At 43.8% G+C, this 17,639-nt stretch overlaps 1 protein-coding gene across 6 annotated transcripts in view; it reads left to right on the forward strand.

Moving 5' to 3' along the window:
- Window positions 1–17,639, forward strand: part of HTT (huntingtin) — a 193,793-nt gene that overhangs the window by 123,021 nt on the left and 53,133 nt on the right. For all 6 annotated transcript variants that reach the window (XR_005215820.1, XM_037829303.1, XM_037829304.1 and 3 more), the window contains one exon: window positions 13,129–13,336. Coding sequence is in view for 5 of the 6 variants with exons in the window: in XM_037829303.1 (XP_037685231.1) it covers window positions 13,129–13,336 (208 nt within the window). In the remaining variant the exon portion in view is untranslated. The remainder of the gene's footprint in view (window positions 1–13,128; window positions 13,337–17,639) is intronic.

Here is a 17,639-nt window from a genome sequence, read left to right on the forward strand (position 1 = left end):
GTCTTTTTTTTTTTTTTTAAATCATATTTTTTGTATTGTAGAATATAACATATATACATAGAAGTGATTTCTTTCCAAGTGAAATCTAACAGGTAGTTAGAGAACAAATTTCAAAGAATATTATAGGTTACAGTTCCACAGTTTCAGTTATTTCCTTGTTGTGAAATATACCATATATAAAAAAAAGGTAATATCTTCCAAAGTATACTTTAACAAGTAGTTATATAGGAAATTTCCAAAGTTGTTATGAGTTACAGTACCATAGTTTCAGTGATTTCCTTATCGTGAAATATAACATATATACAAAAAGGTGTAGCTTTCAAATTACAATTTAACAAGTAGCTATAGAATAAATTTCAAAGGATGCTATGTGTTACAGTTCCACCATTTCAGTTCTTTCTTCTAGCTGTTCTTTTTTTTTTAAATCTTCATTTTATTGAGATATATTCACATACCACACAGTCATACAAAACAAATCGTACATTTGATTGTTCACAGTACCATTACATAGTTGTATATTCATCACCTAAATCAATCCCTGACACCTTCATTAGCACACACACAAAAATAACAAGAATAATAATTAAAGTGAAAAAGAGCAATTGAAGTAAAAAAGAACACTGGGTACCTTTGTCTGTTTGTTTGTTTATTTCCTTCCCCTATTTTTTTACTCATCCATCCATAAACTAGACAAAGGGGAGTGTGGTCCTTATGGCTCTCTCAATCCCATTGTCACCCCTCATAAGCTACATTTTTATAGAATTGTCTTCGAGATTCATGGGTTCTGGGCTGTAGTTTGATAGTTTCAGGTATCTACCACCAGCTACCCCAATTCTTTAGAACCTAAAAAGGGTTGTCTAAATTGTGCGTAAGAGTGCCCACCAGAGTGACCTCTCGGCTCGTTTTGGAATCTCTCTGCCACTGAAGCTTATTTCATTTCCTTTCACATCCCTCTGTTGGTCAAGAAGATGTTCTCCATCCCACGATGCCGGGTCTACATTCCTCCCCGGGAGTCATATTCCACATTGCCAGGGAGATTCACTCCCCTGGGTGTCTGATCCCACATAGGGGGCAGGGCAGTGATTTCACCTTTCAAGTTGGCTTAGCTAGAGAGAGAGGGCCACATCTGAGCAACAAAGAGGCATTCGGGAGGAGGCTCTTAGGCACAATTATAGGGAGGCCTAGCCTCTCCTTTGCAGCAACAGTCTTCCCATGGGTAAATCCTGTGGTAGAAGGCTCAACCCATCAAACCAACAGTCCCATATGTCTGTGGTCATGTTAGCAACCATCGAGGTGGGGTAGGCCAATACCCCTGCATTCTCCACCGGCTCCTCAAGGGGGCTCTGCATATTTTTTTCCTTGTTTTTTTTTTTTTAACTTTTTTTTTTTTAAAATCAGCTGTATGGAAAATAAAAAAATAAAAAATAATAATTAAAAAAAAACATACAATAAAAGAACATTTCAAAGAGACCATAACAAGGGAGTAAGAAAAAGACAATTAACCTAAGATAACTGCATTGCTTCCAACATGTTCCTCCTCTACCCCAAGAAAGTTACTTAATATAGCAACATTTCTGTGAAATTGTTCCTACTATACCCATCAGAAATTAACAGACCATAGTCATTCCTGGGCATCCCCAGAACGTTAAAGAGCTTATCTGTTCTTCTTGGATTATTGTTCCCCCTTCCTTAATTGCTCTCTATTGCTAGTTCCCCTGCATTCTACATTATAAACCATTTGTTTTACATTTTTCAAAGTTCACATTAGTGGTAGCATATAATATTTCTCTTTTTGTGCCTGGCTTATTTCGCTCAGCATTATGTCTTCAAGGTTCATCCATGTTGTCATATGTTTCACGAGATCGTTCCTTCTTACTGCCGTGTAGTATTCCATCGTGTGTATATACCACGTTTTCTTTATCCACTCATCTGTTGAAGGACGTTTGGGTTGTTTCCATCTCTTGGCAATTGTGAATAATGCTGCTATGAACATTGGTGTGCAGATACCTGTTCGTGTCACTGCTTTCCGATCTTCCGGGTATATACCGAGAAGTGCAGTCGCTGGATCGAATGGTAACTCTGTGTCTAGTTTTCTAAGGAACTGCCAGACTGACTTCCAGAGTGGCTGAACCATTATACAGTCCCACCAATAATGAATAAGAGTTCCAATTTCTCCACATCGCCTCCAGCATTTGTAGTTTCCTGTTTGTTTAATGGCAGCCATTCTGATCGGTGTGAGATGGTATCTCATTGTGGTCTTAATTTGCATCTCTCTAATAGCTAGCGAAGCTGAACATTTTTTCATGTGTTTCTTGGCCATTTGTATTTCCTCTTCAGAGAACTGTCTTTTCATATCTTTTGCCCATTTTATAATTGGGCTGTCTGTATTATTATCATTGAGTTGTAGGATTTCTTTATATATGCAAGATATCAGTCTTTTGTCGGATACATGGTTTCCAAAAATTTTTTCCCATTGAGTTGGCTGCCTCTTTACCTTTTTGAGAAATTCCTTTGAGGTGCAGAAACTTCTAAGCTTGAGGAGTTCCCATTTATCTATTTTTTCTTTTGTTGCTTGTGCTTTGGGTGTAAAGTCTAGGAAGTGTCTGCCTAATACAAGTTCTTGAAGATGTTTTCCTACATTATCTTCTAGGAGTTTTATGGTACTTTCTTTTATATTGAGATCTTTGGTCCATTTTGTTATTAATTTTTGTGTAGGGTGTGAGGTAGGGGTCCTCTTTCATTCTTTTGGATATGGATATCCAACTCTCCCAGCCCCATTTGTTGAAAAGACCATTATGACCCAGTTCAGTGACTTTAGGGGCCTTATCAAAGATCAGTCGGCCATAGATCTGGGGTTCTATCTCCGAATTCTCAATTTGATTCCATTGATCTATATGTCTGTCTTTGTGCCAGTAGCATGCTGTTTTGACAACTGTGGCTTTATAATAAGCTTCAAAATCAGGGAGTGTAAGTCCACCCGCTTTGTTTTTCTTTTTTAGAGTGTCTTTAGCAATTCGAAGCATCTTCCCTTTCTAAATAAATTTGATTACTAGCTTTTCCAAGTCTGCAAAATAGGTTTTTGGAATTTTGATGGGCATTGCATTGACTGTAGATGAGTTTGGGTAGAATTGACATCTTAATGACATTTAGGCTTCCTATGCATGAACATGGAATATTTTTCCATCTTTTAAGGTCCCTTCTATTTCTTTTAGTAGAGTTATGTAGTTTTCTTTGTATGGGTCTTTTACATCTTTGGTTAAGTTTATTCCTAGGTACTTGATTTTTTTAGTTGCTATTGAAAATGGTATCTTTTTCTTGAGTGTCTCTTCAGTTTGTTCATTTCTAGCATATAGGAACATTACTGACTTACATGCATTAATCTTGTATCCCGCTACTTTGCTAAATTTGTTTATTAGCTCTAGTAGCTATATTGTCGATTTCTCAGGGCTTTCCAGATGTAAGATCATATCATCTGCAAACAATGACAGTTTTACTTCTTCTTTTCCAATTTGGATGCCTTTTATTTCTTTGTCTTGCCAGATTGCCCTGGCTAGCACTTCCAGCACAATGTTGAATAACAGTGGTGACAGCGGGCATCCTTGTCTTGTTCCTGATCTTAGAGGGAAGGCTTTCAGTCTCTCACCATTGAGTACTATGCTGGCTGTGGGTTTTTCATATATGCTCTTTATCATATTGAGGATGTTTCCTTCCGTTCCTACTTTTTGAAGTGTTTTTATCAAAAAGGGATGTTGGATTTTGTCAAATGCTTTTTCAGCATCTATTGAGATGATCATTTGATTTTTCCCTTTTGACTTGTTAATGTGTTGTAATACATTGATTGATTTTCTTATGTTGAACCATCCTTGTATGCCTGGAATGGACCCCACTTGGTCATGGTATATGATTTTTTTAATGTGTCTTTGGATTCGATTTGCAAGTATTTTGTTGAGGATTTTTGCATCTATATTCATTAGGGAGATTGGCCGGTAGTTTTCCTTTTTTGTAGCATCTTTGCCTGGTTTTGGTATTAGATTGATGTTAGCTTCATAAAATGAGTTAGGTAGTGTTCCATTTTCTTCAATGTTTTGAAAGAGTTTGAGTAAGATTGGTGTCAGTTCTTTCTGGAAAGTTTGGTAGAATTCCCCTGTGAAGCCATCTGGCCCTGGGCATTTATTTGTGGGAAGATTTTTCATGACTGATTGGATCTCTTTGCTTGTGATGGGTTGGTTGAGGTCTTCTATTTCTTCTCTGGTCAGTCTAGGTTGTTCATATGTTTCCAGGAAATTGTCCATTTCCTCTACATTATCCAGTTTGTTGCCATACGGTTGTTCATAGTATCCTCTTATAATTTTTTTAATTTCTTCAGGATCTGCAGTTATGTCACCTTTTTCATTCATTATTTTGTTTATATGGGTCTTCTCTCTTTTTGATTTTGTCAGTGTAGCTAGGGGCTTGTCAATCTTGTTGATCTTCTCAAAGAACCAACTTTTGGTGATATTTATCCTCTCTATTGTTTTTTTGTTCTCTATGTCATTTATTTCTGCTTTAATCCTTGTTATTTCATTTCTTCTACTTGGTTTAGGATTGGTTTGCTGTTCATTTTCTAGCTTCTTCAGTTGATCCATTAGTTCTTTGATTTTGGCTCTTTCTTCCTTTTTAATATATGCGTTTAGTGCTATAAATTTTCCCCTCAGTACTGCTTTTGCTGCATCCCATAGGTTTTGGTATGTTGTGTTCTCATTTTCATTCATCTCTATATATTTAGCAATTTCTCTTGCTATTTCTTCTTTAACCCACTGATTGTTTAGGAGTGTGTTGTTTAACCTCCAGGTATTTATGAATTTTCTAAGTGTCTGATGGTTATTGACTTCTAATTGTATTCCATTGTGGTCAGAGAATGTGCTTTGAATAATTTCAGTCTTTTTAAATTTATTGAGCCTTGTTTTATGTCCCAGCATATGATCTATTCTGGAGAAAGTTCCATGAGCACTAGAGAAGTATGTGTACCCTGGTGATTTGGGATGTAATGTTCTATATATGTCTGTTAAATCTAATTCATTTATCAGATTGTTTAGGTTTTGAATTTCCTTATTGGTCTTCTGTCTGGTTGATCTATCTATAGGAGAGAGTGATGTGTTGAAGTCTCCCACAATTATTGTGGAAACATCAATTGCTTTCTTTAGTTTTGCCAGCGTTTCTCTCATGTATTTTGTGGCACCTTGACTGGGTGCATAGACATTTATGATTGTTATTTCTTCTTATTGAATTGCCCCTTTTATTAGTATGTAGTGGCCTTCTTTGTCTCTCAAAACATCCCTGCATTTAAAATCTATTTTATCTGAGATTAATATTGCTACACCTGCTTTCTTTTGGCTGTAGCTTGCATGAAATATTTTTTTCCAACCTTTCACTTTCAATTTCTTTGTGTCCCTGTGTCTAAGGTGAGTCTCTTGTATGCAACATATTGATGGTTCATTTTTTTTGATCCATTCTGCGAATCTGTATCTTTTAATTGGGGAGTTTAATCCATTTACATTCAGCGTTATAACCGTGAAGGCATTTCTTCAATCAGCCATCTTATCCTTTGGTTTATGTTTGTCATATATATTTTTCCCCTCTCTCTATTAATATCCTTTAATGTACCCGTACCGAATCTCTTTAGTACTGAACCTTTCTCCATATCTCTCTCTCCTTTCTTTGTTTCTCTGTCTGTAGGGCTCCCTTTAGTATCTCCAGTAGGGCAGGTCTCTTGTTAGCAAATTCTCTCAGCATTTGTTTGTCTGTGAAAAATTTAAGCTCTCCCTCAAATTTGAAGGAGAGCTTTGCTGGATAAAGTATTCTTGGTTGGAAATTTTTCTCACTCAGAATTTTAAATATATCGTGCCACTGCCTTCTCGCCTCCATGGTGGCTGCTGAGTAGTCACTACTTAGTCTTATGCTGTTTCCTTTGTATGTGGTGAATTGCTTTTCTCTTGCTGCTTTCAGAACTTGCTCCTTCTCTTCCGTGTTTGACAGTGTGATCAGAATATGTCTCGGAGTGGGTTTATTTGGATTTATTCTATTTGGAGTTCACTGGGCATTTATGATTTGTGTATTTATGTTGTTTAGAAGATTTGGGAAGTTTTCCCCAACAATTTCTTTGAATACTCTTCCTAGACCTTTACCCTTTTCTTCCCCTTCTGGAACACCAATGAGTCTTATATTTGGACGTTTTATATAATCTATCATATCCCTGAGGTCCGTTTAGATTTTTTCGATTTTTTTTCCCCATTCTTTCTTTTGTGCTTTCATTTTCGTTTTGTCATCTTCCAGGTCACTGATTCATTGTTCATCTTCCTCTAGTCTTGTACTATGAGTATCCAGAATCTTTTTAATTTGGTCAGCAATTTCTTTAATTTCCATAAGATAATCTATTTTTTTATTTACTCTTACAATGTCTTCTTTATGCTCTTCTGGGTCCTCTTGATATCCTTTGTATCCCGTACTATGGTCTCATTGTTCATCTTTAGTTCTTTGAGTAGTTGCTCTAGGTGCTGTGTTCTCTTCTGATCTTTTGATTTGGGTGCTTGGGCTTGGGTTATCCATATCGTCTGGTTTTTTCATATGCTTTATAATTTTCTGTTGTTTTTGGCCTCTTGGCACTTGCTTAACTTGATAGGGTTCTTTTAGGATTTGTAGACCAATTGAAGTCCTTATCTCTAATTTATCAGATCTACGGCTTTGTGAAGTACAGTTTCTCTAACTAACCAGCAGGTGGTATCCACGAGCCACTTGTTCTCCACAAGCCAGTTCTCCTCTGCTTTGCCTTTGTGGTGAGTGGGGGAGTGAGTCTTGTGGGGTCCAATTGGTGTACCCAGCTTGCGTGTGTAGTTGGTGTTGCCTGCCCTGTGTATGGGGCGTGTGTCTGGGCGGTCAGGGAGCGGGGGTGGCTCTAACAATCAAATCTCCCTGGTGTTCCTGGAGTTTTAAAGCTGCTGCAATAGTCTAATCCTTCAGTTCAGTCCTGCCACAGTTTGTCTCTGCCACTGACCCACAAGTCCTTGGTATTGACGAATGGCTGCTGAGACTTGCGAGTGGGTCCCTCTTCCAGACCGTGCACCCCCTTGTCCTCTGTTGAGGGATGACTGTGCTATGTCACAGGTGAGTGCCGTCCCCCCAAGGCAGTTCTGGGCTGCTGGGCTGTGTAGGCACACTCCCAGTCTGCTGAAATGATGGAGATTTCGCTGATCTCAGCAGTTCGATGTGTTCATGAGTGTTGTATGAAGTATGCCCAAAGTCAGATTGCTCTGCAGTGTCCAGTCCATGCAGTTCCTGGCTTTCTACCTACTTTCCTCTGAGTCTGGGGTCACGGCGGGCACACGGGCAAGTAGGGGTGGAGCTTCTGTACAGAGCCCCAGCGCTGCTGCTATGGCTATTGCTGCAACTGCTCAATGGACAGGGCTCTGAACTTCTACAAATGATGCCGCTCCTGGATCTCCGGGAGCCCAGAGCTTACCAGTTGCCTGCGAGCTAAATTAGCCGAGGTTCCCTGTTTCAGACCTGGACAGGGGCACGAGTCCAGACACCTCCACTCCTTCTAGCTATTCTAATACCCCAGCCACTATGAAAAAGAAAATTATATAAAGATTCAGTATTCATAATCCTTTGTTAAATTCCATCTTATCTGTTGCTACCCCTTCTTCTAGTTGAATCACTTTCCCAAGCTTCAGGGATGTCCAGGCAGTGACCACCCTAACCTGTTCATGTTGAAAAAGGGTGTTGACTTTATCAGCAAAGGGGACACGTCTAAGTTGATGTTCTTGAAGAGGCTGTTGCCTCTGGGTTTTGGAACTTAGCTGGCACAGGAGTTCTCGAAAGAATTTAAGTATCTGAAGAATAAGCTTAGTGAGTGAAACCTTTATAGAGTATCAGATAGGGATCCAGGTTCTTTAAGGTTTACAGGACTACTTTTTTTTTTTTTCTTCCTCCAGCACTTGTAGTTTTCTGTTTATCTTTTTAAACAGTTTTATTCATGCACCATACAGTCCATCCTAAGTGTATGATCAATGGCTTGTAGTATAATCACATAGGTGTGCATTCACCACCACAACCTGAATGAGAACATTCCCGTTTCTTCCAAAAAAGAAAAAAATAAATAAATAAATCCCATACCCCTCTCTTATATACCCCATTATTGACATTTGGCTTTGGTGTAGTGCCTTTTCTGCAATTAATGAAAGGATATTACAGTATTACCGAATTACTGTAACTATAGACCTTAGTTGCATTAATTGTATTTTTCCCACCTACCTTTCCATTATTAACACCTTGTAATAGTGACATACATTTGTTCTAGTTCATGTAAAAACTTTCTTACATTTGTATAAGTAACCACCTCATCATCCGCTCTAGGTTTTGCTAAATTATACAGTCCCAGCTTTTATCCTCTAGCTTTCCTTCTGGTGACATACACAACCCTAGCCTTCCTCTTTCAAGCATGCTCACACTCAGCTTTGTTCATTACACTTACAGTATTGTGCTACCATCATACAGTATTGTGCTATCCATTTCCAAACCTTTACAATTGACCTTATTAAACATTCTGTACTCCTTAAGCATTGATTGCCTGATCTCTACCCTCTTTCTATCTCCTGATAACCTGTGCTCTTGAATTTAGCTCTCAGAGTCCCAGATTGGGTTGTAATCACTAACCAGAGAGTCCTTTATAAGAAGATAAAAGACAGAAAGAACACACAGAAAAAAAGCCCCAGAGAAACTGAGAGAGGAAGCCACTGAAGCCCGAAACTGGAAGCAATGAAACCTGAAAGAGAAGGGGGAGACCAGCAGACGCTGCCATGTGCGTGGCCGTGTGGCGGAGCAGCTGAGGATCTTCAGGGAGATAGCATCACCTGTCAGTGCCTTGATTTGGCCCTGTTCACGGTCTCAGAGCCGTAAGCTTGTAAGTTAATACCCCATGGTAAAAGCCAGCACATTTCTGGTATTTTGCATTTCATCAGCTTTAGCAAACTAAAATAGAGAAAGACGAAGTAGGTGCTGTGACAGGATTCGTGGTTGCTTCAGAGTGATGCATCTGCCAAGAGGATACTAGGGGGACTTGAAGGGAGTCTGCCTTAGTTTTCCAGGCTGCTGTGATAAATACCACATCAGGAATTTATCATCTCTCAGTTTGGGAGGCTGGAGGTCCAAATTCAAGCTACTTGCAGGGCTTGCTTTCTCCCGGAGCTCGTGGTGTCCCGGTGAGCCTGCACCACGGGGCTTTCTCTCCCTCTCTGCGCCTGCCCCTCCTGTTTTGTACCAACGTTTGGCTTCTCCTGCCTGACTGGGTCTGAATCTGCTCTGCGTTAAGGCTTCCTCCGCAGGGCCTGAGGCCTGCCTTCAGAGGTTCTGTTTGCAGATGGGCCCACACCCACAGGAACATGGAGTGTGTCTTTGTGGGGAGCCCAAGTGGGCCCTCAGCAGGCTCTTTCCAAGCTGTCCCGCTCTGCCTCGTCTCTATACCCCATTCAAACCTCTTCGGCCCCAGTGGGGCTCTGCCCAGGGGAGCTTGTCCAGTTCTTCCCCCTTAACCTCGGGGCTGGTGTCCTTCTCACAGCTCATCTGATGCAAAATAAAACAGTGTTTTCTCTTTGTGGCCCCAGGCTAGACCTTGTACTTTTGCATTCGTTCTCATCCCCTCTTGCATCTGCTGTTCCCCTAATCACATCTTTCTGGTTTGTATCTTGAATTTTTATTTATTCATCAAATATTCATTGCACACCTTTGTAGCAAAATGTGTTTCTTGTGTTTCGTATCTCACCTGAAGTTGCTCCTCTTTTGCCTAGTTACACTACTAACCCTATCTAAAATTTATAAAGCCAAATAAACCCTTTCTTTGTTCTGCTGTTTCTAATTACTGGTCTCTCCCTCTCTTTTTCATTGTACAACTATTTAAAATATGTGTTGTAGAAACTTATTCTTGCTGCTTCTAGTGTTTTGTTCCTTGCTAAGTCTTCATCTTCCTGGACCCCACCAGCTTAATTCTGTGGAACTGCCCTCTTCTTTCTGAAACCCTCTCTACACTCCACTCTTTTATAGTCTCCTCTTTCCAACCTCTAAAGTGTACCCTGAGTTTTTAGCCCTCGACTTCTTCTCTGCTCTCCTCTCTGTCTGCCTCCCCCTCCTCCCTCTCCCCTCCCTCGGCCCACTCATCCCAGGGTGACCCCACCTGTTGCCTGCGTGGGTGACTCCGGGAGTTGTCTCTGTAGTCCTGGCTGCTCTCCCATCTCACTGTCTCATTTCCGTCTGACATCTAGGTACGAGACCCGGTGTCCTGCCAATACCTCAGACTTAAGCTCATAATGGAGTGTGTTGCTTAGCCGAACTGCTTCTTCTCCGGGGCCTCCTGCGCTTGTTCACTTGTCAACATGTATCATGAGGGATGGCCAAGGCCCTGGGTCCTCACTGCCTGCTCCCCCGGCCCTCATGAGTGTGTCCTGCTGCCTTCACGTGATCTCCCTGTTGACTTACTCTTCTCCACCTCTCGGGGCCCTGCCCTCTGAAGCCTGTGTCATCTTTTGTCTGGACTCTTCCTAATGGTGTTGCAGCAGTGGCAGCCCCACTTGTTTCTTGTTCACTCTGGACCAGGCACGGCACTAAGCACCTTACTTGGTTTACCCCTTAATCCTTTTTGCTGCCTGTGAAGCAGTTTCTGCTGTCAGTTCCATTTTATTCCAGGTAACCTAGGTTTAATGTCACCAGCTAGTAAGTGGCAGAGGCTCGATTTGAACCAGGTAGTCTGATTTCAGAGCCTGCTTTGAAGCCTAATCATCCAAAGCACACCTCAGGCCATGGCCTCCTGTGACGTATTCGGTGAAGCCTCCGTCTGTGATCGGCCACTCCATGCCCTCTGTGGCCTGGCTCCAGGGCTCCTCCACGGCAAGACGTGCCTCTTCCCCCTGCCATGGACACCATAAGGAGCCCACACAGGGATGGCGGGCCACGGGGAGGAATGGGGCCCGGCCAGGTTGGCTGAAGACAGGCAGTGCTGGTGACAGAGCAGCCACAGGGCAACCGAGGAGTAGCAGTGACCAGAGACAGAGCACTCAGAGCCCTTCTTCCTCATCAGGATGTTTTTCCTGATTGTCATGCTTTTGTTGGCACTCTTCCCCTCATCTCAGGGCATAGATTTTATAGGCTGTGAAGTAATAAGGAAGACACCTTTATCTCATTTGTTTTTGCCTGTTTGGGACACTTTACATTTGGGATGTGCTGAAATTTAATTCAGAACTGAGGTTTTGACCTTCCTGCAGTGATGCCTGGGGACCGAAGCTGTTGGGGGAAGGAAAGCGTTTTCCCTCCACATGGCATCTGCCCCACCCCACCTCTGCTTTCCCCGGCTGTGCTTTGCTGTGAGTGCCTGTCTCTGTGTCCTTGGGCTGAGGTCTGCCCTTGTGATGCCATGGTAAGGTGAGGAGAGAATCAAGCTGAGCAGAGTGTGCTTATCCAAGGAGGGGCTAACATGAAAGCATTATGTCCTAGCGGGAATGTTTTCCAAGCCCCAGAGGATTCTCTGGAGCATCTTGTGGGCCCTGCTGCCAACACAGTAAGTGTCGAGCTGGCGTCCTGGGGTGCTCTGTGGCGAGGTGCAGAGGTTTGGAGCAAAGAGGCTGCTTGGCTCTTGGTTTGCAGGAATTTGTGTAGCTGATCCATTGCCTTCAGCTGGAAAATGCCGGGGAACCAGGTACTTGTCATATTTGCGCATGGGACCACTTAGGTGTGTTTCTGCCCTCAGTTCTTAGCAGGCAAAGGCACCATTCATTCTGGCGGGAAGTAAGGGTGTGGCGAGCAGTTTGGCTGTGGCTCCATCTCCATGGAGTGGGCGACCACGTACCCTGGGCATGGCTCGTGCAGTCCGCACATCTGCTGCTTCCTGAAGGTGGCTGCATCTGGGCCTTCATGGCCAGAAAGTGAGGGCCATTGCCTTGGAGCTTTTGAGAACAGGGCTGTGTTCAGGTATTCCTGAGCATGTCATCACTGGGAAGACAAAGTGGGAGAGTGTTTTAGTTTGCTAAAGCTGCCAAAATGGGCTGCTATAAACAAAACCAAAAGCCAAACTGACCGAGGGGAGAACGCGTGCATTGCTCTCTGTGGCCCAGCACCACGTGGCCATGTGAATATGTGCAAATATGACAAGTGCCTGGTTCCCCGGCATTTTCCAGCTGAAGGCAATGGATCAGCTACACAAATTCCTGCAAACCAAGAGCCAAGCAGCCTCTTTGCTCCAAACCTCTGCACCTCGCCACAGAGCACCCCAGGACACCAGCCCGACACTTACCGTGTTGGCAGCAGGGCCCACAAGATGCTCCAGAGAATCCTTCTCTGGGGCTTGGAAAACATTCCCGCTAGGACATAATGCTTTCATGTTAGCCCCTCCTTGGATAAGCACACTCTGCCAAAATACCAGAAATGGGCTGGCTTTTAACAATGGGCTTTATTAGTTTACAATAAATAGTTCTGAGGCTGTGAAAATACCCACATCAAGGCATCAGCAAGCCAAGTGTCCTTCCCAGAGACTGGCTGCTGGTGACCCTGGGCTGCTCGGCCTCGTGGCCAGGTGCATGGCAGCGTCTGCGGGTCTCTCCCTTCTCTTCAGGTTTCGTTGCTTCCAGCTTCTGGCTTCAGTAGCTTCCTCTCTGTTTCTGTGGCTTTGTCTCTCAGCTTCTGTGTCTTCCTCTGAGTTTCATCCTCTTATGAAGAACTCCAGGAAGAGGAAAAGACCCGCCCTGAATGAGGTGGGTCACACCTTAACCTAAGATCCCACTCACCAAAAGATCCCACTTACATTGGGTCCTTACTCACAGGAATGGATTAGCTTTAAGAACATGATTTTCTGGAATCCATTCAGCTTCAAACTACCACAGAGAATGAGAAAGTTAGTTTTCTTGGTTGATTTCTTAAATGAGCAGACTATTTTTTACTTTAAAAAGTCAAAGTTTCTAAGTGCCAGATGCTTTGACTCTGTACTTATAGGGAGGAGGTGTGCAAGGATTTTTTTATTTCCGATCTTCACATGGCCACGTGGTGCTGGGCCACAGAGAGCAATGCACACGTTCTCCCCTCGGTCAGTTTGGCTTTTGGTTTTGTTTATAGGAATGTTCCGGAGGATCACAGCCGCCGCCGCTCGACTCTTCACCAGCGATTGCTCTGATGGCAGCTTCTACACCCTCGAGAGCTTGAACGCACGGGTCCGCTCCATGGCGCCCACCCACCCGTCCCTCGTGCTGCTCTGGTGCCAGATCCTGCTCCTCGCCAACCACACCGACTCTCGCTGGTGGTCCGAGGTACAGCAGACGCCCCGGTAAGGCTCTGAGGGCCCCTCTGCAGGCCGGGGTGCAAGCAGGGTCTTGGGCACTAAGACCTTCAGTATCTTGACATTTGGCTGCTACTAGAGCATTTTAATTTTCTATTTTTCATGAGGCTTTGTAAAATTTCTGCTGCCCATTAATCTTTGATTTGTGGGCTATATATTGTAGGGGAAAATGTGGTCTGCCTAAAGGCATTCAAAATAGCAGCTATTTTTTTCAGTGGGATTTTCTTTGACAAGTTCGTTGACACTGTTCCCTCTTATGGGTTATTCTTGTCATGCTGCATACCTCCTACTAGGGAGGTTCTAGTCCTTAAATTGTTTCCATAGCCAGGACTTTTGCAGTGTCTTAACTTCATTATGAGTTAAATGTGGTTCTGGATATTGTTAGGTAATAAAGAAATGATTTAGCAAAATTTCAGAACTGCCTGGAAATTCCTTTTAAAAAAAAGTCATTCAAAAAGATACATTGAGTATCTAATTGTAATTCTCATTTTCCAAAAAGTTTTCAGGTTTTTTAAGCCTAAATTTCTATATGCTCAGGGGCTCAGATTTGTACATGTATATAAGTGAAAGCTGTAACACCCCAGAGTGCTTGCTGCAGTGTTTCTGGGAGACTCAGGAGCCCATGTCTGGAGAGGGAGCTGCAGAGACAGACAGCTGCAAGGTCTGTGGGGCTGAGGTCGGCTCCCCCTCTCAGCGTGGACGAGCTGGCTTGTATGAGTGCATAGGACCTCAGTTTGGCCAGTTAATTGCTTTCAGCTGGAAAACCCAGTCTTAGTAAGCGTTGCTAAGCACATGCTTGGTGCTATATGTGCGGGACAGGCAGAGGGAATGAAAAGAGCTGTTTTCTGCCCTCAGAGCACTCATGCTTCAGTTGGAGGAGGCAAGTCCAGTGAAAACATTTGCAATACTTAGGGGGCATTCTGAGGGAAGTATTGATAGTACCGTAACAGTTTGAGAGACTGAGAAATCAGTGCCTTCTAGCTCAGTCTTCTTAAGCATAAATGTACATACACATCAACTGGAGATCTTTTTAAAATACAGATTCTAATTCAGCACCTCTGGTGGGGCCTGAAAACCTGCCTTTCTGCCAGGCTCCCAGGCGAGCCCGGTGGTGCTGGTCCGTGGAGCTCACTTTGGGCAGCAAGGTCCCAAATCCTTGAGGGGCGTGTGTCCGCTCCCCCTGGGGTGCCTTGTTGGAAATGCAGTCAGCAGACCCAGGGGCTGGGGAGTTAGGAATTGGGGTCCTGGGCATCTGAGTTTCTAACAGGCTCCTCCGGAGACTCCCCAAAATGGAGTTGTACTGGGGGGCAAGAATTTGATGAGTGGAGCTTGAGTTAGCTATTGATGGTGGGTTTTCATAGGGAAAAGGAACGGGGGAGGGCTTACCCAACCCCACTGAACTCCTGACCTGGTGGTTCCCAGCTGCCACTGCTGCTGCCTTTTCCTTTTCTTTCTCTTTTGCATCCGTGCTGCTGACGGTTCAGGCCTCAGAAGGACTCACGCGGGCAGTCATTTTCCCTTGGTGTGACCGTCAGGGATTCCCCCATGGGAATCACTGCCATATACTGTCCTCAACTGTGAGGTGCCCATTGATTCTCAGCCTTTTTAAGGACAGAGACTGCACAGTGTTTGTTTTTGTTTCTAAATTGCTCAAACAAAAAGATATTTACATAATAAAAAGACATACTCTGCTTACAAAATTTCTTACATGTTCATTTTGTCACAACGATTTCTTACCAACAGTTGAAAGGCCATTTCTCTTCTTTTCCTAACTCTTTGCTTGTGCTTCACCCTTTTAATGGGCTCTTGTGTGGACATTTAAATGCTTTTATGCTTTCACAGAAGTTTTAGGAAGTAGTTCCTGATTTTTACTCTTGTGCTTTCCTCTTCAAAGAGTTAGTAATGTAATGATAGCTAACCAGTTCCATAGGTAATGACCAAAATTATCAAAATGGCAAAAATGCCAACAGCCTTTCGTCATAAAACATCATTGATTCAGCAAGTGTAAAAGAACCTGTTCTGTGGTGGGCATTTGAAATTCAGGATTGAAACATGTGCCCTTCTGGCTCACGGTCTGTTGTGGGGGACAGACAGCTAATTCTGCAACATGAGGGTATTATGGGAAATACAAGGTGGACTGGGAGCATCAGGAGGCGGTGGTCCCAGGGGGCGGCCTGGGCAGGGCCATTGTGCACTGAAGATCGGAACAGCTGGAGGAACAGGCCATTTGGGTTTCTCAGCAAAGCACGTGGCAGGCGGGGGGAGAGGCAGCTCTCTGAGGACAGATTCTGCCCAGTGTGCTCCGGGAGCAGCACAGAGCTGGGGCCGCATCGGGTGGGGCAGCAGGCCGGGCAGCTAGAGAGGCAGGTGCCGGGCCGCACCACACGTTTAGGCCATTGCAAGGACTTTGGCTCTTCCTCTGAGTGAATTTTCTTTGAGTTAACACTATTGCAGGGTGTTGGCATGGACCAAGATGATGTAAGAAAAAGGAAAGGGGCTTGGGACCAGACTGGGAGTGCTAGAGGTTGTGCCAGTGGGATTTGCCAGTGGACTGGATGTGGGTGTGGGTCAGGGTACAGTCAGGAGTTTCTCCTTGTGCAGCTGGAAAGACGGCGTTGCTGTCAACGAGCTGGAGACAGAAAAGCCTCTAAGTGTTTCTGGGTTGGGGGGAATATTAGGAGTTTGGTTTTGGTCGCTGTTTCAGTTTGCTAAATTTGCCAGAATGCAATATACCAGAAATGGATTGGCTTTTTACAATGGGGGTTTATTACTTCACTATTTACAGTTCTGAGGCCATGAAAATGTCCCAGTTAAGGCATCAACAGGACGATACCTTCTCTGAAGAAAGGCCGGTGGCATCCAGGGTTCCTCTGTCACATGGGAAGGCACGTGGTGACGTCTGCTGGTCCTTTTCTCTTGGGCCTTGGTTTCACAATGACTCTCTCACTTTCTGTGGGTCCTTCTTGCTTCTCCTGGGGCATTTTCTTTCTTAGCTTCACTCCAAAAATGTCTCTGCCTTTTATCCTCTCTTAAAGGACTCCAGTGAAGGATTAAGACCCCTTTGAATGGGGTGGGTCACATCTCACTTGGAATAGCCTAACCAAAGGTCCCAACCACAGTAGGTCTGCACCCACAGGAATGGATTAAAAGAACATGGCCTTTTCTGGGTTATATAACAGACTCAAACCAGCACAGTTGTGCTAACTTTGAGATGCTTATTAGAAACTGAGTGGAAATGCTGAGTTTGTGCAGTTCTAGAGCCTTGGAGCAAGGTCTGCTCAGGTGACAGTTTGGGAGTCATCAGCTTACAGGTGGCATAACCAAGGCCACCAAGGGGTCACCAAGGAAGTGATAGAAACGAGAAGCATCTCAGGCCTGAGCCCTGTGGCTCTCGGGCACCTGGGGGAGGGTCCCAAAGAGGAGGGCCCCGTGAGGTGGGAGGAACACAGGGGAGTGTGGCTGTGGAGCCCAGGAGAGAAAGTACCAAGGAGCAAGGAGGGATCGCTGGGTCGTATGCCACTGGGAGTTGTGTGAGATGAGGACTGAGAATTGACCTCTGGATTTAGCAATACGGAGGTCACAGGTGATTTGACAAAAGGTAGATGGGGGAGCCTTTTGTGTTTTGGTGTGTATCTGACTCCCCCTAGAGGGAAAGCCCAGTAAACCCAGGGATCTTGGCTCTTCCAGAGAACTGTATCAATAGAACCAAACAGTGTGCAGCCTTTTGAGTCTGGCTGCTTTCACTTAGCACATTGTATTTGAAATTCATCCAAGCCGTGTATTCCAGTGGGTTGTTCCCTGTTATTGCTGCGTAATATTCCATTTGATGGAGTGGTGGGCAGACGGTTTGCTTTGTCCATTCACCAGCTGAAAGAAAAACATAGTTTTAAAAGATTTTAATCTGTAGAATTTTTTATATCTGTTTTCTTCTAAATCCTGATGCGTTACAGGAAAACTTGACATGTCTCAGAATGTTCTTGCCTTGATTGGCCTCTGTCTCAATTAGGCCTTAGCCAGAAGATGCCCCAGACCTTTGCTGCCACAGAAGGGCGTTGTCCTAGGCCAGGCCTGAAGCCAGAGGGACAAGAATGGTGCCTGTCACAGCGTCTGGATTTGGGAGCAGGGCCACACTTGGATTTTAATGTTCAGAGTCCATGTAACTTTAAGGTTAAAATTGAGGGTCGCTAATTCCCATTTGCATGAAAAGGAAAAGGATTAAGTGAGAAGTAAATGTGAAGTGAAATAATTTACTAATAGGGAATTAATTTTGCAGAAATACGTTTAAACAGCT

This window comes from Choloepus didactylus, chromosome 3 (assembly GCF_015220235.1).
Source record: "Choloepus didactylus isolate mChoDid1 chromosome 3, mChoDid1.pri, whole genome shotgun sequence".
NCBI classification, from domain to species: domain Eukaryota; kingdom Metazoa; phylum Chordata; class Mammalia; order Pilosa; family Megalonychidae; genus Choloepus; species Choloepus didactylus.